Genomic DNA, 27,219 nt, shown 5'->3' with positions numbered 1-27,219 from the left:
AGAGCTGGGAAGGCTATTGGAATCTTCACAAAAGCAAATTTGTTCTCAAGTGCCGACCATCCAAAGTTCTACTTCTGAACCGCAATTGGAGGCTCAACCTAATGAGGAGAAAAAGAGTGATGATATGGAGATTATTCTAGATTTCAACATGGGTGCTTTGATTGTTGTCGAAGATCTCGAGGATCCTAATCCAATTGTTCCTGTTGCTCCAGTTTTTTCCACCAAGATGCAATGGAAAGAAAAGTTATTGTTGAGGGAAGTCGTGCGGGTCTGGTTCGTGATTCATTGGTAGTACCAGTGGGATTGCCTTCGTTTATGAACCAATCATCTTTCCAAAAGTCGTGGTTTAATAATCGTGACAGTATCGAGGTGTACCCTGAAGCAACGAAGGTCGATCACTTGGGTATGGAACTATGTGCAACTATCAAAGTCAAGGATGAAAATCGCGTATTCAAACCGGGAAGGTTGGATCGGGTATTTCTACACACTGATCTTTCTTTTGGAAATAAGATTCGGGACGAATCTTCTTGAAGAAGAAGGGAATGATGTGAGCAGGGCCAGACAACTTATCGATTACAAGTCAGGTTATTGAGTTAATAAAAAAAGGCGTCAACTACACAACAAATGAAGGAGTTCATTAGTGTTGGAGTTAGTTGCTCAAATTAAAGCCCAAGTCCAAGACCAATCTACATTGGGCCAAATGGTGAATATTATTCAAGTTGATAGGCTTGTTCCTACTTGAAGTGATGGCTTATTACACATTTGATTTTTGAAGCCCAATTGAAGATAAAATAAGAGGATTTTCGTCCAAAATAGTGTAGCCAAGTGGAAAAGTCATTTGTGGTTACATTTTAGTGTGTATTTATTTGAATTATGAGTCTTAAGTATTGACATTAGTGTTAGGCTCCCAAAAGTCATTTTTGAGCCTATAAATAGTCTTGTAATCACACTTGTATTAGAGACACCATTGATATAAACGAAAATTGCTTATGCTTAGTGAGTTGAATTCTCTTTGTTGAGTTTTTCACTTGTTTTAGAACTTATCAAGACACTTGAGCAAGGTCTTGTGGCGTTCATCCATACCGAGGATCTTGGCTGATTATATAGCCAACGGGTCGAGGTTTCTACGCTCCTAGGGGTTGATCAAACTAGATTGTCGATCTAGGGAGTTCGCTGCCTACTCACATACGTCGGGTTCTTGGGTCATTATATCCAACGGGTCCTTCGTCCACTTCTATCCATATCATTTGGTATCAGAGCAATCTGGTATTGATCCAAACTCTATCTTTTATTTTCTTCATCCTTTCATATATCTCTTATATTCATCCTCATTGTCCTACAAAAATAGTTGCCAAAAGAAATCTGCAAAGTTCCAATATCTTTTTTTGGTTTCCTTTATTGTTACTTATTATACGTAAAAAAAAAAAGAGAAAAAAAATATAAAAAATATATATATTGAAATACTATGGAAGCTGATTGTTTGGAGAGATTGGAGCGGTGGAGTCATGCAAATCATCGTCATCAAATGGAGCGTCAACGGCGTGCAAATCTTCGTCACATGAAAACCAAGCTCATGTTGAAGGAGTTCATGGCAGCCAATGAAGAGCTGGGAAGGCTATTGGAATCTTCACAAAAGCAAATTTGTTCTCAAGTGCCGACCATCCAAAGTTCTACTTCTGAACCGCAATTGGAGGCTCAACCTAATGAGGAGAAAAAGAGTGATGATATGGAGATTATTCTAGATTTCAACATGGGTGCTTTGATTGTTGTCGAAGATCTCGAGGATCCTAATCCAATTGTTCCTGTTGCTCCAGTTTTTTCCATCAAGATGCAATGGAGAGAAAAGTTATTGTTGAGGGAAGTCGTGCGGGTCTTGATGCAGCCCAAGGTTCGTTGGTGCAAGACCCGGTGCATGTTCCTGTTGGTCCGGTTACAAGAGCACGAGCCAAGAAGTTCAAGGAGAGCTTGATGAGCTTAGTTCAAGAAGTGTGGGCTCAAGAGTTGATGAAGAAACCCATTGGAGATGGTGGAGTCGGTCCAAGTTTAATTAATATCATCAAGTGCGAGTGGGCCGAAGCGTGAAGACTTTATATGTTTTGAAGACTTATGTTTTTTATTTATTTTCGGATTTTAGCCCATAGTTTCAGCTTGGTATTTCGAAAATAAGGGCCTTGTTTGGCAGCCCAGTTAATTTTCGAATTAGGGCTTCTTTGCTTGGTAGTTAAGTTGTTTCCTTATTATATTAGGTTTAGCCTTTGCCTATATATAGGCCACCATATGGACGAAATTTGGAGCCTACCTTTAATCAAATTGTGAGTTTTATTTCTCTCTTGAGAATTCCGAATTCCTCTTGATTGTTCCAAGACGAATTCATTTATCGACGTAACGGCGAGTCAACCAACCCTCGTCGGGTGTCATTCAGCGTCCCCGAGTTGCTGCGTCAACTTCACGTTGGGGTTTAGGGATTCGTTCGCCTAAATCATTCCGTGGGTTAGATTCAGAGGTTTTGGGATCTCCATCCTTCCGTTCCAATTCAGTCTTCCGCGTGCGTTGTGTTCGATCGATCGGCAAGGATCGTATCATTTGGCACCAGAGCCGCGTTTCGTATCCAGGTTTCGTTTTCGTTTTCTGTCTACGTATCCAGGGTAGAAGTTTTAGGTTTCATCTGTTCAATTTTCGTTCCATCTACTGATTTCAGTTTCTGCGTTTTAGGGTTTCCGTTTTCTGTCCTAGTTTTCTGTTCCGCTGTCTGTTTATAATTCCTAGGGTTTCGATTTTTCTTCTGCTGTGCTCAATACCATAATATCTGGGGTGGTCTGAATTACTCATAAACATACACGCTTATACACATCCATCATCATACGACTTACACACATCCATATAAATCCATACGTCATAATTTCGTTTGGTTCTTGAATTTTCTTTTTTTTTTTTTCAGAACCTATTGTCTGTTAAGGTCCGAAAAAAAAAAAAAAATTCAGAACCTATAGAATTTCCTAAAATTTTCTTGCAACATCTTGTTCCTACAGTTTCACTGGCATCGTATAGAGCCTTTTGGGGCAGTTTCTGCGTACATTTTTTCCGATTTTTGATTATTTCTCGTTGTGTTTTCTGGAGTCCTTGGGTAGTATAGAGCCTTTTGGGACAGTTTCTGCGTACACTTTTTCCGGTTTTCGTTTACTTCTCATTGTGTTTTCTGGAGTCCTTGGGTAGTATAGAGCGTTTTGAGCCTATTTCTGCGCAGTACTTTTTGGGTTGTTCAGTCTGCGTTTCTGATTGTCTTCTTTCTGTTTGGGGGTTTTCCCATCTTTTCGTATCCGTTTAGTGTTGTTGGTGTGGTCTCTTGTTGATGCATGCCATGGAGGCCCAAGTTACGTTGCATATGTGGGCTGATTTAATAGAGTCTTTTATTTTGTTTTATCTTATAATTTTCGTGGGTTATGTTAGGGTGGCTGAAATTAGGCCTTAGTTGAGTCAATTTTGAGTTTTATACCTTGTTTTGACTAAGGATATGTTTCCTTATTAGATTAGGAGTTATTTTCCATGTTTATTCTCATAGTTTGGTTAGGTTTTCGCATACCTTATTTGTAGTCTTTATGATGGACGAAAATTAGGGTTTAGATTAGGTTTAGTTGTTTCCTTATTAGACTAGGTCTCTTTATTGTTGCCTATATAAAGGCCTCTTGTTATGAACGAATGATCAACCAATTTTATATCAAATTTCGTGAGTTATCACTTCTCCTTGAGAGTTTCGAATTTTCTCTTGTATATCCCAAGAGAGTTCATTTATCCGGCGTAACGGCGAGTCAACCATCCCTCGTCGCGTGTCATTCATCATCCCCGAGTTGCTGCGTCAACTTCACGTTGGGGTTTAGGGATTCGTTCGCCTAAATCATTCTGTGGGTTAGATTCAGAGATTTTGGGATTTCCATCTTCTGTTCGTTTTTCCAAGTCTTCCACTTGCGTATTCGATTTGATCGGCCAGGATCATATCACAAGAGTTGATGAAGAAACCCATTGGAGATGGTGGAGTCGGCCCAAGTCTAATTAATATCATTACATGCGAGTGGGCCGAAGCTTGAAGATGTGATTTATTTTGAAGACTTCTTTTATTTAGTTTAACTTTGTTATTTTCGCAGCCCATGAGTTATAGGGCCTTGTTATTTTCGGATTTATTTAGTAAGGGCCTTGTTTGGCTTATTAGGGCTTGTTTTTAAGTTGTTTCCTTATTAGATTAGGTTTAGCCTTTGCCTATATATGGCTTCTATGTGTTGGACGAATTGGCAGCCTACCTTGAATCAAATTGTGAGTTTTTATTCTCTCTTGAGAGTTTCGAATTCTTCTTGATTTTTCCAAGACGAATTCAATTTATCGACGTAACGGCGAGATCAACCAACCCTCGTCGGGTGTCATTCAGCGTCCCCGAGTTGCTGCGTCAACTGCACGTTGGGGTTTAGGGATCCGTTCGCCTAAATCATTTCGTGGGTTAGATTCAGAGGTTTTGGGATTTCCATCCTTTCCGTTCCAGTTCAGTCTTCCGCGTGCGTTGTGTTCGATCGATCGGCAAGGATCGTATCATTTGGCACCAGAGCCGCGTTTCGTATCTAGGTTTCGTTTTCGTTTTCTATCTACGTATCCAGGGTAGAAGTTTTAGGTTTCATCTGTTCAATTTTCGTTCCATCTACTGATTTCAGTTTCTGCGTTTTAGGGTTTCCGTTTTCTGTCCTAGTTTTCTGTTCCGCTGTCTGTTTATAATTCCTAGGGTTTCGATTTTTCTTCTGCTGTGCTCAATACCATAATATCTGGGGTAGAATTCCTAGGGTTTCGATTTTTTTCTTCTGCTGTGCTCAATACCATAATATCTGGGGTGGTCTGAATTACTCATAAACATACACGCTTATACACATCCATCATCATACGACTTACACACATCCATATAAATCCATACGTCATAATTTCGTTTGGTTCTTGAATTTTCTTTTTTTTCCTTGGGTAGTATAGATCCTTTTGGGACAGTTTCTGCGTACACTTTTTCCGGTTTTCGTTTACTTCTCATTGTGTTTTCTGGAGTCCATGGGTAGTATAGAGCGTTTTGAGCCTATTTCTGCGCAGTACTTTTTGGGTTGTTCAGTCTGCGTTTCTGATTGTCTTCTTTCTGTTTGGGGGTTTTCCCATCTTTTCGTATCCGTTTAGTGTTGTTGGTGTGGTCTCTTGTGGGACGTTTCGTTGAGTGCTCTCGTTGAGACAGTTTGGTAATCTCGTTGGTGCAGTTGGTTTTTGAGTTCAGCTGGTAGATTGAGGGAATTTGATTCCTTGAGAGAGAAATTGAGCGGAAAAAGGCACGAGAGAGTGAGATTATTAGAGTGAAAAAAAAAAGCCGTTGAATTGTGTGATACACGAGCGCTGAGTGATTTCATCTTGAGTGATACACGAGTGTTTGTGAGGTGGTGAGGTCCTTTTATTTTGTTTCACTAACCGTTTCTTGTTTTCTTTGTCACTATGTCTAAGAAAGATGAACAGGGTGCGGATGTGAGCGATGGCCCTGTTATGGATCCACAGTTGAAACTCGTAGTGGAGGCACTTCGCTCAGAATTTGGCAAGATGTTACACTCAGAAATCGAGGGAGTGTACGACAAGATCGAGCTGATTGAGCAGTCTCTTTCTCGAGAGACCACTTTCACACGAGGAGGTCGCCGCGGGCGAGGAGGCCGTGGTGGTGGCGGAGGTCGATTCCACCGTCAGTATGAGGAGCATGTAGATGATACAGGATTTGACGAAGAGGATGATGGCGGCAGAACGTGGCAAGATAACAATCTGGGCAACATCAAGATGAACGTTCCTCCCTTCCAAGGGAAGAATGACCCAGAATTGTATCTTGATTGGGAGAGAAAGGTGGAGCTTATGTTCGATTGCCACAACTATTCAGAGCTCAAGAAGGTGAAGTTGGCAGCAATTGAGTTCTCCGATTATGCACTTGTTTGGTGGGATCAGATGGTGACGAGTAGGAGAAGAAACAGTGAGCCACCTATTCAGACTTGGCAGGAGATGAAGGCTGTGATGAGGAAGCGTTTTGTGCCGAATCATTACTACCGCGAGCTTTTCAACAAGTTGCAGACTTTGAGGCAAGGCAGTCGGAGTGTGGATGAGTACTATAAGGAGATGGAGGTTGCCATGATTCGAGCGAATGTGGTGGAGGAGCGAGAGGCGACCATGGCGAGATTCTTGACTGGTTTGCATTGGGATATTCGTGATAAGGTGGAGTTGCAGCACTACGTTGAGTTGGAGGACATGGTTCATATGGCCATCAAGATCGAGAATCAACTCAAGAGGAGGGGCAACAATAGCAGCAACCAGCGCCATAATCAGGGCAATTGGAGGCAATCACAACCAGTTTCTAGTGGTTCCTCATCAAGAGGGAATCAATGGAAAAAGGAGGCACCGCCGAGAGAGGAGAAGAAGCCGTTCATTAGGTCCCGACCCGAGGGATCCGATGCAGCAAATCAGGGCAATCTGGCCGTTTCTGATGGTCGAAATCGAGATAAGAAGTGCTTCAAGTGCCAAGGCTTCGGGCATATTATGAGTGACTGCCCGAACAGGAGAATTATGATCTTGAGAGATGACAGCGAAGTCGTGACGGATGGTGATGAGACCGATCCTGATATGCCGAAATTGGAGGATGGAGATGGTACCGATGATGAGGAGGAGTGTGAGGAGATTTTCGCGCCCAATGGACAGCTTTTTGTAGCTAGGAGAGCCTTGAGTGTCCAAACTCAACCCAATGAGCGAGAGCAGCGGGAGAACCTCTTTCACACGAGATGTCTTGTTCAAGACAAGGTATGTAGTGTGATCATTGATGGCGGGAGTTGCACGAATGTGGCTAGTAGAGCCATGGTTGAGAGATTGGGGCTGACCACGGAGAAGCATTCCAAGCCATATCGTTTGCAGTGGCTGAATGAGACAGGCGTCATCAAAGTGACGAAGCAAGTGAAGGTTCCGTTTCGCATTGGAAAGTATGAGGATGAGGTTGTGTGTGATGTGATCCCTATGCAAGCGAGTCACATCCTGTTGGGGCGACCGTGGCAGTTTGATCGCCGTGTTATTCATGATGGCTTCACCAACAAATACTCATTTGAATACAAGCAGAAAAAGGTGTCACTTGTTCCTCTTACTCCTAAACAAGTTTATGAGGATCAAGTGCAATTGCAAAAGGAGGCGGACAAGGTGAAGTCAAAGGACCAGCCCGTGGAGAAGAAGGAGAATGGATTGATTCATAAGTCCTTTCTTGCTAGGGCTAGTGATTTGAAGTGGTGTGTACAGGAGGAGAGGCCGATCATGCTGTTGCGATATCAGGAGAACTTGGTTATTACTAACGATCTCTCTTCTCTACCCCCTTCTATTCGTTCTGTTTTGCAGGAGTTTGATGATGTTTTTCCCGACGATACACCTGCCGGTTTACCACCAATTCGAGGGATTGAGCATCAGATTGACTTTGTGCCCGGCGCTACACTGCCGAACCGACCAGCTTACCGAACCAATCCGGAGGAGACAAAGGAGTTGGAGAGGCAAATTGGCGAGTTATTGGCCAAAGGGCATGTGAGGGAGAGTTTGAGTCCTTGTGCGGTACCCGTTCTACTTGTACCGAAGAAGGACTCGTCTTTGAGGATGTGCTGTGATTGCCGAGCCATCAATAACATCACGGTAAAGTATCGCCATCCTATCCCTCGTTTAGATGATATGCTAGATGAGTTGCATGGTTCTTGTGTCTTTTCTAAGATCGATTTGCGTAGTGGATACCATCAGATTAGGATTAAGGAAGGCGATGAATGGAAAACTGCTTTTAAGACAAAACTTGGTTTGTATGAGTGGTTAGTTATGCCTTTTGGTTTGACTAATGCGCCTAGTACGTTCATGCGTCTTATGAATCATGTTTTGCGTGCTTTCATTGGCAGATTTGTTGTTGTCTACTTTGATGATATCCTCATTTATAGCCAGGATGATATGAACCTTGCCGACCAATCGAACACTACGCAAACGGAAGACTTGAAAACACGAATAGAAGATGGAATCCCAAAACCTCTGAATCTAACCCACGGAATGATTTAGGCGAACGAATCCCTAAACCCCAACGTGAAGTTGACGCAGCAACTCGGGGACGATGAATGACACGCGACGAGGGATGGTTGACTCGCCGTTACGCCGGATAAATGAACTCTCTTGGAATATACAAGAGAAAATTCGAAACTCTCAAGGAGAAGTGATAACTTACGAAATTTGATATAAAATTGGTTGATAATTCATTCATAACAAGAGGCCTATATATAGGCAAAAATAAAGAGACCTAATCTAATAAGGAAACAACTAAACCCTAATTTTCGTCCATCATAAAGACTACAAATAAGGTATGCGAAAACCTAACCAAACTAGGAGAATAAACATGGAAAATAACTCCTAATCTAATAAGGAAACATATTCTTAGTCAAAACAAGGTATAAAACTCAAAATTGACTCAACTAAGGCCTAATTTCAGCCACCCTAACATAACCCACGAAAATTGTAAGATAAAACAAAATAAAAGACTCTATTAAATCAGCCCACATATGCAACGTAACTTGGGCCTCCATGGCATGCATCATTCCCCTCCTCTTGAAAGGGATTTGTCCTCAAATCCAAGTTGTCAATCCAAATGCCGGGATCAAAAACCAAATGCTTTGGCTCTAACTTTGAGTTTGCTTGAAACGTGAACATGACGAATTTATTGTTGAAAATACTGCCATGCTTCACTTTTCTTCCGAACAGCCATGTAGCATGCATCGGCGCTTCAGCACAAAAGAATTCACTTGCATACGTGATCAGCAAAACCTTTGCTTCCAATGGAATTGGAATATATTCCTCAAGCACTTTCTCACGTGAATCCTGCAATGGCAGCAACGTAAGATTGGGCTCCTCTTCTTCAACAGCAACAACCTCTCGATCGATGTCCACCACAACTGCCATTGCTTCGTCGGTCTCCTCCAATTGTGGCCTATCGGGATCGGTCACCTCATCTTGGAGAGCAACAACCTCTCTATCAATCTCCACTTCAACCTTCATCTCTGTTTGCTCGACCGGCTGCTCCGTAGACTGCACCTTATCCGCCTCCTTGTGTCGTTGCTGCAGTTGCACGTGATCCTCATAAATTTGTTGTGGACTAAGGGAAACAATTGCCAACTTCTTTTGCTTATACGCGAAGGAGTACTTATTGGTGACTTCATCATGAATAGCTCGTCTATCGACCTGCCACGGTCTACCCAACAAAATGTGGGTCGCCTGCATGGGAATAACATCGCACAAAACCTCATCTTCATACCTGCCAAGGCGAATAGGCACTTTCACTTGCGTGGTAATCTCGACGACGCCGGTCTCATTCAGCCATTGCAAACGATACGGCTTGGGGTGTTGCACCTCGGTCAGCCCCGATTTCTCCACCATGTATCTACTCGCCACATTCGTGCAACTTTCTCCATCAATGATCACACTGCACAACTTGTCGTGGACAAGAACTCTCGTGTGAAAGAGAGTCTCCCACTGCTCACTCTCATGGGGTCCGAATCCCTGACATGTACGACACTTCGTATCTCGATTGCAACCATCAAAAACTGCCGGATGGCCGTGAGTTGCTAAACTCACACTCATACTCTCTCAAGAACGTAAAGACCCAAACAGAAAGACAAAACACTGGATAATTTCAACCCTTACGAAACCTGGAAAACTGATACCAGATGATATGATCCTAGCCGATCAATCCAACACCACGCAAACGGAAGACTTGAAAAACGAACAGAAGATGGAATCCCAAAACCTCTGAATCTAACCCACGGAATGATTTAGGCGAACGAATCCCTAAACCCCAACGTGAAGTTGACGCAGCAACTCGAGGACGATGAATGACACGCGACGAGGGTTGGTTGACTCGCCGTTACGTCGATAATTGAATTCGTCTTGGAATAATCAAGAGAAATTCGGAATTCTCAAGAGAGAAATAAAACTCACAAGTTTATTGATAAAAGTAGGCTAATTTTCGTCCAACATAAGAAGGCCTGTATATAGGCAAAGACTAACCCTAATCTAAGAAGGAAACAACTTAACTACCAAGCAAAGAAGCCCTAATTTTCGTCCATCATAAGGACTACAAATAAGGTATGCGAAAACCTAACCAAACTAGGAGAATAAACATGGAAAATAACTCCTAATCTAATAAGGAAACATATCCTTAGTCAAAACAAGGTATAAAACTCAAAATTGACTCAACTAAGGCCTAATTTCAGCCACCCTAACATAACCCACGAAAATTATAAGATAAAACAAAATAAAAGACTCTATTAAATCAGCCCACATATGCAACGTAACTTGGGCCTCCATGGCATGCATCAATAATAGATTGACTATTGCTTTGATTTATCATGGGTGAGAGTTCTCTTGAAGCTCAATATACTCGATACTTTGGGTGATAGCAATTATTATTATTTGACATGCGATTATATTGCAATAAGGATCCGTGTCCTGCTAATAACAGGATGATAATATCCTCTCGAGGAACTTAATAAGTTTATCGTATTAAACCCTGCAGGTGGAATTCGTTCCGATACGATAATAAGTTTAAGTGGTAGCACTCGAGATGTCGTTTATAATTAAACGACTAATTAATTAATTAATTGATCGTCAGAGGAATTAATTAATTAATGGATATTGGATATCTTAAACACGGGGATTAATTAAGTCTAATACTAGCCCCGACTCGCCTAAAGAATAAAGAGGTAATTCAGTATTAATTTTCTAGTGGAATAAATTAATACTTGTGTCTCGATTTTATTCTGGGCTGAATAGGAAAATCGAGCACTGGGAGGCCAAACTTTATTCAAGCTAGTAGATCCCCGCTTGGCCCAATAAAGGCTTCACTCCATATGGGGCGTCCGTCCATCTATCTCTCACTTAAGCCTTTGGGCTTTGTTTTAGTTTAATTAGATGATGGGCTTATTATTTAGGGTTTTAATACCCAGTATAAATAATAGGTACAGCCCTAATTCTAATTACTGGTGACATTACGTGAGATAAAATAGAGAGAAATCTGTGAGAGCACAGAGAAGTGAGGCGGCGCGTTTCCCTAGGAAAAGGAGAGGACTTGAAGATCGTTGTCACCCAACGTCAAGTCTTGCCGTGGGAACAAGTTGGAAGATCAACACTGGAGTCGATCATTGCCGAATTTGCAAGCAAGATTCTATCCTCTTGCTATAGGCACATGGTTTTTGTATGTATTCGTTTGATATCCGAAATGGATCACGGGCACGTGAATCATATGTCAAAATATGGTTCCTTCAGTAAACACTTTCTAAGTAATCACTACTTTATTCTTGACTTATCTCCTAATGTAGGTCTAAACTCTGTCAAGGAACAACTCATAGATAAACAATCCATAAGCACATAGCAATCACATAAACAAACTCATTTTTGAAAAATAAAATATTTTTAGTCGGGGAAATTTCCCAAAAATCTATTTTATAAATCATTCTTAAACCAATTATTCAAAAATTAACTCACATAAACAAGTTATGCCATTTTATTACATTTTTCATGTATAAGCTCAATTCATCTTCACTAAGCCACATATAGGCATCTTTAATTCATATCTCATCTCATAATCAAAATCTTATTCAATTCACTCTTTCTGCACTGCTTTAACTTAAGAGAATAAACTGTTTCTCCTCGGAACTCTCCTAGGTTCGAGACTCATACTATTGAAAATCTCTTTGAGTCTAGTTTTATTTAAAAAAAAGTAGGTTGAAAAACTCTAAGTGGTTTAAGAGATATAGCCGTTCTCCCACAGTCTACCATATTCGGCAGTTTCGTGCAACTGGAAGTTTTGAATTTTGAAATATAGTAAACATTTCCGAAATGACTTGAAATGTTTTGGGTAGCTAGATAACACATTAATCTCTTTACCATAAAGATTTGGAAAGCAAAAACGCAGGGGAAGCTACTGAAAAGGGTGACTCTAAGGTCTGTTCTTCCAAACTTTCGGTAGAAAGTTGCAGTTGGTGTTTTGAATTTTAAAAGGGTAGTAAATGAAGTCCAAATCACTTGAAATTTTACATGGACGTTCATAACACTCTGATATACGTACCATAAAATGTTCAAGATTTTTGGGTATCAAGAACCCTGTCGAAATTCATCAAGTCAGTAGCTTTTTAAAGGTTTTCAAAATAACTCATCAACTTACCAACTTTAAGCATATAGCCAACTATACCCTATTTTTCATCAAACTAACTCACTTCAATCTTCATCAAACACCTTTAATCATCATTCTAATCCATCAAATATAATACCAAAACTTTCATAAAGTCATAATCATAATCAAATCATCACTCACTCCATGAACTCCAAACTTCTCAATATCATATAAACTAACTAATCCAAAAATTCAAATATCAATCTAAATCCATTCTTTACATGTAGAAATGGACTAAATAGGATCTCAATAGCATGAATATAATCTCCATTCAATAATAGAAGATGAATATTTTTTTAAGGGCCTTTAACCCTAATTTTCGAAAAAATGAAAAGAGAACAAAAGTGGGGTTTTCATGCTATTTTCATCCATATACGTGCTTATATAACTCAAATATTATTAGATTTAAATAAATCTAACACTTACTCAATGATTTTTGAGTAGAAAATGAAAATATCCTCTTGACTTCAAGCTTTAAAAACCTTCCATAGTTGCTCTTGATTTGAAGTGTGTAGATGTTTAGAGTTTGTTTTAATGGAAGCTTATGGCATAGAAATGATCTATGAAGCTTTGTATATGATCATCAATGGAGGATGATGAAGAAAATTGGGAGAGAAGAGAGAGAGGGAGGGGACGGTTCTATGGTGAGAAATAAGGGAATGAATAACCTCAAACTTGCTCACTAAGTATATTAAGGATAATCCTCACATGTTGGATAATCCACTTGGCCACTTGCATAATTTACCTTAAGTTAAAAATAGTTAACCTTAGGTTAAAAGTAACAATTAGTGTAAATGTAAAATTATATAGTAAAAAGTGTAGTAATTGTGTAGTAACAATTTGATTCATTAAAACACTCACTAATTAAATCAAAACTACACATTATACACTTAAGTGACTAACAATAATTATTACATAATTATTGCTCACATAATTCACTTCACATCCATCTCGGAAAAAAAATAAATTCCGAGAAGTTCCGTTAGGAAAAAAAAGTAACTCGATTGATATAAAATTTTATTCATCGATTGAAAAATAAACTCGTTCATTACTCGTTTGAAAATTAATCTCATGCAATAATATTCAAGAAAATCATAATCACACATGTAACAAGTAGGTCACATAATATTCATTCAAAAAAAAAAAAAATCTCACTTAAGGCGTATCATCAAAATCACTCAAAGTCTAACGTCAAATTGAAACTCTAACGTCAACTCAATCATCTCACTATTTCAACTCTTTCTCTATAATGATTCTCACTTACTCACATCGACTTTATTTCTAGCCGAGCATCCTCTTAAATCTTAATAAAATAATCCATCTCGGATAATAATTATACTCCCTCACTCAGAAACAAAAACTGTCGTCTCTTCTCAATTCAATCAGTATCTCTATCAAACTCATTTACTCTAAGTGATTCACTCTCTAGCTCCATCATCGAAATTCTAAACTATTCATATCTCATTCTATTGAGATATTTCATCTCATTATATGCTAGTGTTAACACCTCAGTGCTCTCTATAGCGAATCTCAAATATAAGAAAAAGTGGGGTGTTACAGCATGTGAACGAAAAAAAACATATCATATATCATATCTTTTATCAATCAATTTGTGAGTTTATTCTCTCTTGAGGACTTCGAGTTCTTCCTGAATTTCGTCAAAGCAAATTCAATTTATCGATGTAACGGCGAGTTCACCAACCCTCGTCGCATGTCATTCATCATCCCTGAGTTGCTGCGTCAATCATACGTTGGGGTTTAGGGATCCGTTCTCCTAGATCATTTCGTAGATTAGATTCAGAGGTTTTGAGATTTCCATCTTTTATCGTTCCATTTATTTATCTTTTATTCTTCAAGTCTTCCGCAAAGCGTGTTTGTTTGATCGGTCCGGCAAAGTTCATACCATTACCGGCGAGGATCACATCACTCCCTTGCTTTGATACTTCTCTTGGGGCTTAAAGGGATTCTATGGAGTGTGATAATGGTGGGAGAAAAGTTGCGGGAGTGGGGGAAGAGAGGAGGGACGAAAATGAAGAGAGGTGGAGAGAGTGAGAGCTTTTCTTGCCTTGGTATTTTTCTTGTAGTGAAATTGAGTGAGTGAGAAGAGTTATCAGCCAACTCTTGGCTTTAGGAAGGGGTGGGGCACAAAATTTAGGGTAGGGTAGAGGGGGGGGTGGCTTCTACTAGTTCCCATGCACTTTTAATCATTATGTTGGCAAAAATAATAAAATAAGGGTGGCTGATCACATGTGGGCTTGGGCTTAAAAAAATTGGGCTGATATTTAACTAAATAATGGGGCCTAAAATAGGCCCAAGGCTTGTCCAAAAATCGGCCCACCCTTCGGCCTTTTTTACGAGCTCGTTCTCGCTCAAACCTGTTTTAAAAACAAACACGTATTAAACTAAATATACATTTTGCTTTTCATACTTTGAAATGAAAAAGTATGCATATATATACATAATAATTTAAATCAACATCACACGGAAAAATAAAATAATCATCTTCTTATTTTCCGTTTTTCTTAAGAGAAAACCTAGGCATCAAGACTCATTAAATCATCGCGAGGATAATTATTCTTTTTAACCGGGAATTAGGGACCTATCATATCCTAATAATATCAATAAGATATGAATCTAGGATCGAAAATTTGGGGTATTATATTTTTCAACTAAAATAGTTAGATTATTTATTTCCGCTAATTAATCTTCATAAGTACCCCGAGTTTAGCGTGGCTGTCCTCTAGATAAGTCGGGCCGTCACAATACCAAAAATGAAAGGTATGCATAAATATTAGAACAGAGGGAGTATTTTATTTTAAGGATAACTTATTAAATGATATATTATATAGTAATTGCTTCACTTTTCTACCAAAAGAAAAAAAATTAGATTCGAAAAATACTACTCCCTCTGTCTCACAAAAATATGAATTTTTGTGATCATCTCATAAAAACATAAATATTTCTATTTCTTTTACACAACTGACAACCCCACCACAATCTCTTTATTTTTCATAATGTGAGATCCTTTTCCACCCACAATGCATTTTTTTATCTAATATTTTTTAAAATTCGTGTCACATATATATGTTCATGTTTTTGTGAGATGAAGGGAGTATAATAATATATTAATTCACTAAATAAAAAGTGCTATTATAGCAAAAATTAATTCACAACTTGATTTCAAACAATGTGGATTTTTCAGGATGCGTTACATGAAAGAAATTATTGAAGAGCTTATGAAGAATGGTCGCTTTTGCCTATACATTCACATGTAAGTAATTTGTCTTAATTCTCAATTATACGTTTTTCATATAAAACAATAGTTTATCTTTTATAGTTTAACAATCAGAGTTATTCTAAATAGGATATTGATGAAGTTCGTGTTGAGTGGGTGAATCTCATTCTTAGTCACATATAAAAAGTAGAGGTAATATTCTACAACTTTGGTTTACTAATATGGATTTGTGTTATAGATATACTAGTATATGTTTATTTGGTCTATTGATTTTAATGAAAGAAATATACTTTTGAAATAATATATGTTGCAATTAGCTGGAATTTTGTTTGAAATGTAAGAAATGCTTTGTTGACATGATTGTTTTATATGTTTTCATGGCAAATCTTGTTTTAATTTTGTGCCAGGATATGCTGGAAATGAAGCAAAAACAGGAGACTTTTGCTAAATTTTCCATGAAGATTCTTCAACAATAGACTACTAGATATTGTTTTGAAAAAAAATATTGTACTCTTTGTTTTGTATATTTAATCTCTTGTCGTTGTTAGCTTCATTTCAGTGTACATTAACAGAATATGAAATATTGTGAAATTATATATGACAATTATAATTTTTTAGTGTATCAATATTTGTATTTTATTTTTGGGGAAATAGCACCAAAATCCTTGTGGTTTCGCGAAATTCGCATATTTCCCTTGACCTTCAAAAGGTAGTGATAAAATCCTTAACCGTTGCTCTGATTCTCATTTTTTCCTTAAGTGGCGTTTTCCAACCATTAATTAGATGACGTGTCACCAACATGGCACACTTATGCTGAGTAGATTAATTAGAAGCTAAACGACGTCGTTTTGCGGCTAACATAATAGCGTCAAAATCCATGAAGTTTGGCGTGATTCTCGTTTTTCCCTTGACCTTAAAATGATGTTTTCTCGCTGTTTTTCTGAGCTTCTTGTTGAGACTGTTTGGTTTGGTTGAGGGAACAAGGCGGTCGGAGGTTGTGTGTCGTTATCTGACTTAGGGGCAGAGTTAACAGAGATGAGAAAGGTTGGGGTCGGCGGTGGTGGTGTCGTTGTGCTGCCCAGCCAAGGGCGGATGGGAGGGGACTGAGAGGGAGATTCAGAAGGTGTTGCAGTTTGAGGGAGTACAGACGAAGGACGAGACCGACGCTCCTCGTCGGAGTTACAACAGTGGCCGCCTCGTGCTTGTGTGTCCGTGGCGGTCGGAGAAAAAGAGAGGAGAGGGGATCTGTAAAGAGAAGAGAGAGGGGTTAGCGGGAGAGAAGCGGCCTGGTCGCGGCGGCCAGAGGAGAAGAGAGAAGAGGGGATCTGTAAAGATAGGAGAGAGGGGTTAGCGGGAGAGAGGAGGCCTGGTCGTGGCGGCCGGAGGAGAAGAGATGAGAGGGAATCTGTAAAGGGAGGAAAGAGAGGTTAGCGGGAGAAAGGCGACCGGCGGCCTGGTCGCGGCGGCCGGAGGAGAAGAGAGGAGAGGGGCGGATCATCTCTGAAGAACCCTAATTTCATTTAAAACGGCGACGTTTAATGTTCTCGCTTAAACACAGTCAGCGATTCGCCGAAAATTTAATCCTACGTGGATTTCCGACAGCCATGTTAGCATAAGTTTAGGAGCCGATCAATTTTATGGGAAAAATAAGAATCGGGATTAAGTTCAAGGATTTAATCACTACCTTTCGAAGGTCAAGGGAAATATGCGAATTTCGCGAAACCACATGAATTTTGGTGCTATTTCCCCTTTATTTTTTGTTAATTTTAAATAAAATAACAATAATTTTTAGTTGACGATAGCCTACCACTACGACAATAGGCATAGAGTAAGATCACTAAAAGTGTAGTCTTTAATTACTATAGACTACCATTTCTAGTTGACAAATTGTAGTCTATTCTTCCAATACACTACAATTTCGAACAGAATTAACTACGATTTCCACGTGTAGTATATGATTACACATAGACTACGGTTTCCACACGTAGTATATGTGCGTCTAAAAATGTAGTCTTAAGTAACTATAGACTACGGTTATAAAACCGTAGTCTATATTGATGGGAATAGACTACACCATCTATCACTACGGTTATTAAATCACATAGACTACGGTGTTAAACTGTAGTCTATGAGCTTTTTTGTAGTAGTGGTTTCAAAAACATTACTTTTTTCCATGTCGATTATTACTTTTTATCATAATAATAATTACTTTGAATTATCCGGCCGCCATGACCCGCGCTTAGACCCGTTCCCCAGCCCTATCGGACCCATCTCACCTATACATGCAGTCTGACAGCAAAATTTGTGTTGTAAAATTTATTGCAATTATTAAACTTTAACAATTTATTAACGTGAAATTCATAAATTTTGTGCAATGCACACAATCTCGATTAACAGTATCACTATTTATATTTTGTACTCGTTTGGTTCAAGTAGAGAAATGAAAAGGGAATGGAAATCTAATAAATGGGAGGAATGGTAACAATAATTATTACTTTTATTGAGTGTTTGGTTCAACAATGAAAAGAAATCATTAGCAAAGGATTTCATTTCTTTTGTTTCTCCTCTATTTTGAGGGGTAATAAATTGAGTGATTGTGTTACCCTCAAGTAAGGGTAATGGTTAACTCATTACCAAAACCAAATAATAAGTAATGGATTCAATTAATTAAATCTCTTTCTAAGATTCAAAAAATCCCAACCAAACATGGGCTTAATATACATTAGCTAATATAACCAGGGGGCTTAGCCCACTGGCCACCGGGTCCTCACTTAAGTGAAGTGACCCGGGTTCGATCCCTCTTGGGAGCGAATTTGGAGATTGGAGATATAAGGATGGATTTTGGTGAATGGGAGAGATAAGGTGGGAAACTAATTACTAACATCTAACATGACTTTGCCCGATCAAAAAAAAAAAAAGAAGCTAATGTAACTAAAAGTAGTTTTTATCTGCAGGTAAAATAAGTTGACTATCGATATGAATATCCCTACCATTTAACTCGATTGCTTTTCATTTGCCATTCAAAAAAAAATAAAAATAAAAATAAAAAGATTTACACAAAAATTACATAATTACACCTTTCGAGGTTAAACGACCTCATGACCTTTTTTCTTTTTTGGCTCTACATGGTACAACAAGGGTATAGCTACATTAATTCCACATTCACGGTGCAGTGGATATGGGCATGAAGCATTAAAGAAAATCATGCGGCGACAACGACGACATTAATTTATTGCCATGCAACTTTGTATTTGGACACCATGCATCCTCCCTAACTTATTAGGGGGTAGAGTAGGAAGCGTCGCCAAGAACGAGAGGACAAGAAACTGCAGCAGCTAAATGGGATATTTGGAGATGGCTGCATTCGGGATTCTCATTGGAGTAAACGATTCGTAAACGGCGAAGCTCAAGCTACAAATATCAACCTAACATTAGATGGGAAGGTAAGGATAAATATCGCTTTTTCTCACATTCATTCTTTTTTTTTTTCTCAAAAATATCCCAACCTAAAGACAATTACATACGCTACATGATTAAAACTTGTAGTCTATGCATTGTAGAGAATGGCCAAATTTGTAGTTGTATAAGCGAAAGAGGGGTATATACAAAGCAATTAGCCTTACTTGTTACTTAATAATTTCCCCTTATTGGTGTGAGCCGATTCAACAGGCAGAGGCACCTGATCCGGTTGATATCTAGTGCGGTCTCTCAGAAACTGCATATTATCCTGTTGAATAAATAGCCGAAGTTGACGGCCGTTATATTGAATGAAAGAAGTGTATATGCATATGTGAGAAGAAATTAAGTAGAATTATGGTAACCTTAATCTCTTTATTTGATTGGGTGCAAGGATCCGGCAGATTAGAGTAGTTGACAAAGGGGTGATCTAGTAACCTAATAGCCGTTGGTCGATCGGCTGGATTTCTGCGAAAGCAACATTGCAAGAAATCCTTACCCTCTGCTGACATTGTTTCTGGCACCGGTGGAGTCTCCTTTAGAACTTTGAATAACGCTGCAGCCTGAAACCAAATTAAATAAAAAAAATAACATGTAAGAATTAATATTTGAATTAAGTACTAGTCACATGTATGTAAAATTAGAGGCTTGCTTTTGCTTACCCCTTCATACTCACTCCAAGGGGGCTTTCCATTCATCATCTCAATGATCGTGCAGCCCAGACTCCATATATCAACTGCTAACGCCATGTCCCAACTAGCATCTGTTTGCATTGCGGATTGCAAAAGCTGCAATAACCAAATATATATAAGTGTGTGATATGATTATGCTTAATTGCCTATAAATATACCAACTATACCGAAGCCTCAAGAACTAGGTAGTCACTTTTGGCATGCAAATGCAAAGCAAGTATTGACTTCTGAATTGTAAGGGCTTCCGCATATGATTAAGTGTGGCCAAAATTCTAATTCGAGCAGAATTTTATAACCAGTGTTGATTAAAAATCAAAATTCGGGTATAATTCGTATCTGAGAATCTCCATACCTCTGGAGCCATCCAATATGGACTACCCTTGAGGGACAAATTCGCTGTTTGTCCTTTAAGCTGCCAAATCCAAATTAATCTTTCAACTTCACAACCACACGAGTAACGCATTAAACAAAAATTAAACGCAACAGCAATCATAACAACACTATCTTAAAAGGAAGTAATAAATAAAATATGAGAGCTTGCATCTAATTTTGGAGGAGAAAGCTTCTTCCTATAGGGAAAGTTGCCTTTATTACATCAGAATATATAGGTGTGTTTTTCTGGGAGAAGATTAATGCCAATTCTTTTTCTTTTCTTTTTTTTGATAAACTAATAGTTTTAAATAAATAAATTTAAAGGCCGTGCCACAAGAAACTCGAACTCAAGACCTTTGACCTGGGGCATTAACCCTTTACCGTCTTGGCCAACACACACACACACAGAGATTACTAACAGGAGACTCGAACCCAAGACCTTTGGGAAAAGGCATTAACCCCTTACCGCTTGGTCAACACACGCACACAGATTAATCCCAATTTTTTTTTTTTTTGATAAACTAAAAGTGCTAAATAAAGAAATTTAAAGACCGCACCAATCCAAGACTTTTGACCTTAGGCATTAACCCCTTACCGCTTGGCCAACATACACACACAGATTAATCACAATTCTTTTTTCTTTTTTTGATAAACTAACAGTATTAAATAAAGAAATTTAAAGACAGCGCCACATAGAACTCGAACCCAAGACCTTTGACCTTGAGCATTAACCCCTTTACCGCTTGGCCAACATACACACACATATTAATCCCAATTCTTCTTCTGCTGTCAATTATCACTAGAGCAATATGATTAAGGGCAGTTTACAAAGCTAGGGAAACATAAACACATCAAAACCATCAAAACCTTGAATGGAAAAGCATGATTGAACTGACATGCTTCGCCATCCCAAAATCCGCAAGCTTCACAACTCCGTATGCATCAACAAGTAAGTTGGCACCTTTAATGTCCCTATAAAAGCATCAAAAAACAAAGTCACCAAGAATAAATTTTCATATAATTTCCCAAAATTAATTAAGCTGGGATGTCGCCTATACCTGTGTATAGTTTTCTTCCCATGCAAATAAGACAATCCAAAGAGAATATGGCGAGTAAAATTGCGAACCACAGATTCTGTAATGGCTCCACAATGGTCATGGATGAATTTATTGATGGAACCTGGGTGGACGTATTCAAGATAGATATAAAACTTATCACCAATCTGAAATAAAAAACCATAAAAACTTAGATAAATAATCCACCTACACCATTGTAATATAATCATATCGATCACTCACTATTTCGCTGCCATAATACTGCACAATATTCGGATGCTTCAGCCGGCTCAGAACTTTAATTTCCTGAAATTCAATTCATTAACCATTATTAAATCTAAAAGAGAACCCTAGGAGTTTTCGTGAATCTAAAAAAATAGAAAATCTATGTTATTGAGTATAAGACGACCTGCTCCAACTGGCGTATACACTCTGCAGATTTGGAGTCATCCGGTAACATCTCAACTTCCTTCATCGCGCATAAGGCTCCAGTCTCTCTACCCACAACAAAACAAGCTGATACTAAAAGCACACAATGTTTCAAATTCTCACATAAAAGTGCAAGTACCTGTTGGAAGCTACGTACACACTTCCAAAGGTGCCCCTGCCTATGAGCTTCCCCTTCTGCCATTTTGATTTGATGGGCTCCGGGGCTGCCAAGAAATCATTCTTAGCTGCTTGCAGGGATACCGGCATGGACTGCGGAGGCAACGAGGAGAGGTCGGGGACGAAGCCAACGGGTGATATTGGAGTGGGGAAGGCGGGCATGGAGACGGAGGGAGGAAGGGGCAAGGGATGCACGGGGCTTGGGAGAGGAGAAGCGTCGAAGCTAGTTGCATGCTTGTGATGTGCTTCCGACGTCTCCGGTGCCGACCACACTAGGAACAGCCCGGCGGTTGTGGTCGGGTAGTAAGCTCCCCACATATCATTCCTCGCCGGGCTCAACTCCGTGCTTGAAAACGGGCTGCACGGCGCGCTGCTTGTGCTTGTGCATGGGTTGTTGCCATAGCTCTCCATGGATGTTGTCTTGTTGTGTGGGGATTTTTTGCATTGTTGTTGAACCTCACTATATCTTCTGGATCCTTCACCTACTAATTTCCTGACAAACAAATGCATAATCAAACAACTTTTGTAAGATGTCCATATATATCCTTAGGATTAATTATAGCGTTCAACCAATTTTTGTTTATAGCATCAATTTAATTTATTTTTTTGTATATCATGAACATTAAAATAATATTTATTTGTGGCTCATTCAAAATTACGGCGCCTAAAATGTCACAATCGCATCATAGTTGTGGTAGCAGTTATTCTTTGTTGAAATTAGACCTGATATGATGAAAAATGTAATTGATTTTTCAGTGGTAAATAATCCATCGTCATTAATCCATCATTGAAATCGCGGCTGAATGTTGACGGCGTTTTTCAATTAAAATTGTCAAATAATATGTGAAAAAAATTGTCTTCATATGGCCAACAAAGCTCAAAAATCAATAGAACAAATCTTGTTCTAAAACGACATGAAATTGACAGCCAACTCGACACTATTTTTGGCCCACTTTCAGGCACGATTACGACCATCCGATGACTGCCTACATTGGAATTCTCCTATAATTTTGGTCATTGGTCATCATTTTAGGTGTAACTTGAGCGAAGAATAACTATTGCCACAGCTCCAACTTAACATTTCTTGCATCAATTTTTTTGTTTAAATATAAAGGCTATAAACTATGATTAACCCATTTATTTACAATTTTGAAACAGAGTAAGTAGTCATATACATGCACAAGAGTTTCCAAATGATTTAATACGACATGCATTCAAATTGGAATAACGTGATTGTGTCATACCTCTTATCAACATCATGTCCGTCGACGGCTTCGCCGTTGGTTGCTTCCGCCGTCTCCCTCTCCTTATCGTCACATAGTCTATGTACTTTAATGACATCCGGCGATGGAAGGGGCACGCTGCCGGAGGTCGAGGCGGTGGAGGTGTGTAATTTGGGGTCGCGCTGCAGCAGGACATGCAGTTCCGGCAGCGGCAGCGGCAGAGGCGACGCCGCTGCTGGCGCTGCGGGACGTACGGACTGGTTCCGGAACTTTTCGGGGGAGCCAACATCAATGGCGTCGAGGGGCTGCAGCAGTTTCTTGGCGCGCGTGAGGATGCGGTGACGGCGGGAGGAGAAGAAGCCGGGTTTCCCGTTGGTGGAGGGGATGACACTGTCATCGCGGGATTGCGATTTGGAGATGGAGGTGAAGGCACCCTGCCACCAATTAGGCATTCTTTGCAGCGAGGGATGCAGGGAAGGTTAATTAATGTATTGTTTTAGAAGAGAATTAGACATGGTATGAAAGGAGGAAGAAAAGCCCTATCTGTGGACGGGGCGGGAACGATATCTGGAAATCGCAACGATCAAGAAATGTGGTATACAATTTGGGATGGAGAATATTTTTTGTTCCTCCATAAAAGGGGATGAGAAACCAACCAGTTTTAAAAGGACCTCACATCTTCTTTTTCTCGCTAATATATATATATATATATATATATATATATATATATATAGTGAATTTGGTTATATATAACGTGGACTTTAAAAATATCCATTTTGTTATAATAAAAATAGAATTTATCTATGCATATAAAAAAATTAAAATTGGTCAGAATTACTCTTTTACCCTGCACATTTAAACCTAAAAAATTATCCAATTTTTACATTTTTCTATTATAATTTTGGGTAAGTGACCATAAAATACAATTCTGGTTTTGTATAAAAACTTTAAACTGTAGTGTGATAATTTGTAAACTTTTGATTTTATCTTATTTTGCTACTAATCTAAATTTCGAGCTGACATGGCGTGCCAATATTTGGCGTGGTGTATTTATTCTTGCATGACAATTAGTTGACAAAATAATATTTTTTTAATTAATTTTTTTTATCAATAACTAAATATATCAAATCAACTAAAAAAAGAACACAAAGCAAATAACCCAAGGGTTTGGCTTGCAAATAATACAAATCAAATTAGTTGACTCATTTGACATCCTAGGCGTTGAACATAAGGAGATACATCACTTAAACACAATTTCATCCAACGCTTCTTATTTCAGCAAACTAAATTTGTTTTCTTCAAATTTTTCTTGGAATATTCGCAATGAAACCTTTGATTATTGTGGGAGATTCCATTCATTCGAAAGCATAATTCATGTCATGTTGTCGTAGGAGGGGATCATTTGTAAGGCCTAATGTTGTTTCGTCGTCTTCAACAAGTTGTGTTGGGGTGCTCGAGGGCTGAAGATATTTTTGGTACACCATCTTCACAAGGCCAAGAGACTGTTGTAATTAATCAAGTCTTTGCAACACAAGAAAGCATAAATGATCATTTGTAATATCTGTTAGTTTGACTATCCTAGGCAGTATTGAACTCTTTTTGGCATCTTAAAAGTATAAATTATTTATTTTGTATAAAGTTATGCCCGCCCTTTCTTAGTACATCCTCAGTTGGATGTGAACAAGAATTGGTATATATATGTGCATTAGTGCATCTTTTGAAATTAATGAAATTTGTACATTAGTCATAATTTTAGTAGTTGCTTGCATTATTAATCAATTGGTCTATCAAAAGATTCCATATTATGTTTTGCCACCTTTGATGATCTCACTTAATTAACTATAATCTTGAAAAGTAGATTTTCCAATAGGAAATTTTACATTGTGAGCTATTTTATTTTCAATATTTTCAATAATTGAAGCTTCTACCAATGTGCCAGATGAATAGAATTGGTATATATGCAAATAATACATATTTTGGAATGAATGAAATTCGAAAAAAATTATATTAGTTATTGATTTTTGAAAAATTACTTGAATAATGATAATTGACTAACCAGAATAATTTAATAAAGTTCGTATGCAAAATAAGAAATTGATGAAAGTTCAGTATTTTATGGCAACTAGTTGCCACACAAGAATAAATGTGTGATAAAACTCATGTTGATAATTCAAACCTTTTTCAATTGAGCGAAAAGAGAGTTTGAGAGAGAGAGAGAGAGAGAGAGCCAGTGTCAGAACTCAAAAGCTCTTAACCCCCGCACGCAAGACAAGTGTAGTAAGTCCAATCAAGTGCATTGGCGCTGAAACCTTGTTTCAGTTAAAGGTTTGCTGTGCATCCGCAAGCACTAGCCCAGAGTGATTGTCAGTGTGTTTAACTGACCATGGATGTAGGAACTTGTTTCGAACCACATAAAAATCCTTTGTCGTTTATCGCTTTCAGCCTTACTTTCCTATATGTGCACTAACGCCTTTTTAACTGAAACTGATTAACTACAAAGTTAAACTGTATCTTGACAACGTGTTAATCACAAAGGCTATTTCTTAAGTTTAGTTTTTCGCTGCTAGTGTTATTAATCTAACTGATAAATCATCGGATAATCAGTAAGATTCATAACACTCCTCTATTTTAAAATCAGACTGAAGCCCTTTTGTGGATATCAGTTAAAGTATTGAATTTAACTGAAGTCAAAATACTGAAGTTACTTCAGTATCAGTCTCTCACCTTCGTTTAACTGAAGTTATTTTTAACTGCTCACATCAGTCAAACTATTTCAGTGTCAGTTGATACTATTTCAGTTAACTAGCCAAGAATTTTGAAAATAGCCTACATGTGTATTCTCTCCTCCCCCCCATACACCTGTTCAGTGACCCTCTGGGACCCAACAACAGTGTCAAAGGGAGGGTAACATCACCCGGAGGAATGAAATGCCCATGATGCCCATATTGCTTGTAGAGATATTTGACATATGGGGAATGGATTTCGTGGGCATACCGCACCGCTTTCAAGACACCCATTGGGATTTCACCTTATCAGATCATCTTTGGCAAGATGTGCCATCTTCCAGTGGAACTCATTGGGATTTCACCGCTTTCAAGACACCCATTGGGATTTCACCTTATCACAAGGTATATTGGGCAGTAAGCAAGATGAACTATGAATGGGACGTTGCAGAGCAAGAGAGGAAACTCCAATTGCAGGAGTTAAAGGAGATAAGGCGTGAAGCCTATGACAATGTTGCTCTTTACAAAGAGAGATTGAAGAGAACGCATGATCAGCTTATCAAGGTTAAGACGTTTGAACATAGGCAGAAGGTTCTACTTTTCCAATCGAGGTTCAAACTCATGTCCGAAAAGCTAAAAAGGAAATGTATTGGGCCATATGAAGTGTAAGCCCAATATCCGAATGGAGCAGTGGAGATAAAGGATTTCAAATTAGGGAGCATTTTCAAAGTGAATGGTGAACATTTGAAGGCCTACTATGGGCAAGAGATATAGGATGAGCCAGAAGATCTGAAGCTTCAAGATCAAGAAGAAAATTGATGTAAGCAAGACATCGTGCTCACGACGCTAACTGGAGCGTTGGCTATGAGGCAACCTGGTATCTTTTTATTGTTTTCTTTCCTTTTTCGATTTTATGATTTTTCTTTTATTTTATTTCGGTACGCGAAAAAGGTTTTTTATTTTTCGTGCAGGACAGAATAGGTAGTCAAGAGGAAATAAGGAGAAAAGACATGTGTGCGAAAAAGAGGCGCGCGGGCTCGGTGACATCAGCGGATAAGGCATAACCGCTAGTTTTCAAACTGACGGACGTGTCAAGTCAATTTTCAAAAAAGTTATTGACACGACCTGCCCGCAGCTCTTACCTTCCCCACGTCAGTCATCATTGTCATCATGGCATTTTTGAATCAAAACCGCCACCTCTCTCTTTATGAGGTAACTTCTCTTTCTCCCTCTCACTAAAAACCCTAACCCGTTCTCTCTTCTCTTCCACAATGGTGAGCACCAGGCCGATGTTCCCAAAGAAAATTCCACCTGGTACCTCCATTGATCTCACCACCACTCCAACACCACTAAAGACTAGAGGCAAAGGCAAGATGGTAGCCTCTCCCTCCACTAAAACCCCAATCAAACCTGCCCCAGAATTGCTTTCACCAGTGAAAACTAAAAAAGTCGAGGCTACAATTGAGAAAGTAACCGAAGAAGCCCTCGTCGTTGATCAGCCGAAGGCGGAGCCAACAAAAGTGAGGGAAAAGCTCATCAAGGCCCGGGCGATCAAAGAGAAGGGACCCATTTTGCCCAAGTCAGAATTCGAGTCT

General features: G+C 38.9%; 1 protein-coding gene across 2 annotated transcripts; it reads right to left on the bottom strand.

The window, feature by feature from the left end:
- Positions 1-18,531: 18,531 nt before the first annotated feature.
- Positions 18,532-23,581, bottom strand: LOC130989035 (mitogen-activated protein kinase kinase kinase 5-like). 2 transcript variants are annotated; one of them, XM_057913023.1, is made up of 11 exons: positions 22,923-23,581; positions 21,641-22,171; positions 21,482-21,569; positions 21,316-21,378; positions 21,076-21,239; positions 20,914-20,989; positions 19,998-20,057; positions 19,616-19,741; positions 19,319-19,516; positions 19,121-19,224; positions 18,532-18,908 (listed from the first exon to the last, which is right to left on the bottom strand). In XM_057913023.1, exons 1-11 carry the CDS (start codon positions 23,351-23,353, stop codon positions 18,833-18,835), a joined length of 1,917 nt encoding a protein of 638 aa, XP_057769006.1. In that variant the 5' UTR covers positions 23,354-23,581; the 3' UTR covers positions 18,532-18,832. The 2 variants fall into 2 exon arrangements, with proteins under 2 accessions (XP_057769006.1, XP_057769007.1); XM_057913024.1 differs by lacking the exons at positions 18,532-18,908; positions 19,121-19,224 and having other exon boundaries at positions 19,320-19,516; positions 19,630-19,741.
- Positions 23,582-27,219: the final 3,638 nt, after the last annotated feature.

This window comes from Salvia miltiorrhiza, chromosome 6 (genome assembly GCF_028751815.1).
Source record: "Salvia miltiorrhiza cultivar Shanhuang (shh) chromosome 6, IMPLAD_Smil_shh, whole genome shotgun sequence".
NCBI lineage: Eukaryota > Viridiplantae > Streptophyta > Magnoliopsida > Lamiales > Lamiaceae > Salvia > Salvia miltiorrhiza.
Note: the sequence above shows the minus strand (reverse complement) of the source record. Positions and strands in the feature narration are given on the sequence as shown.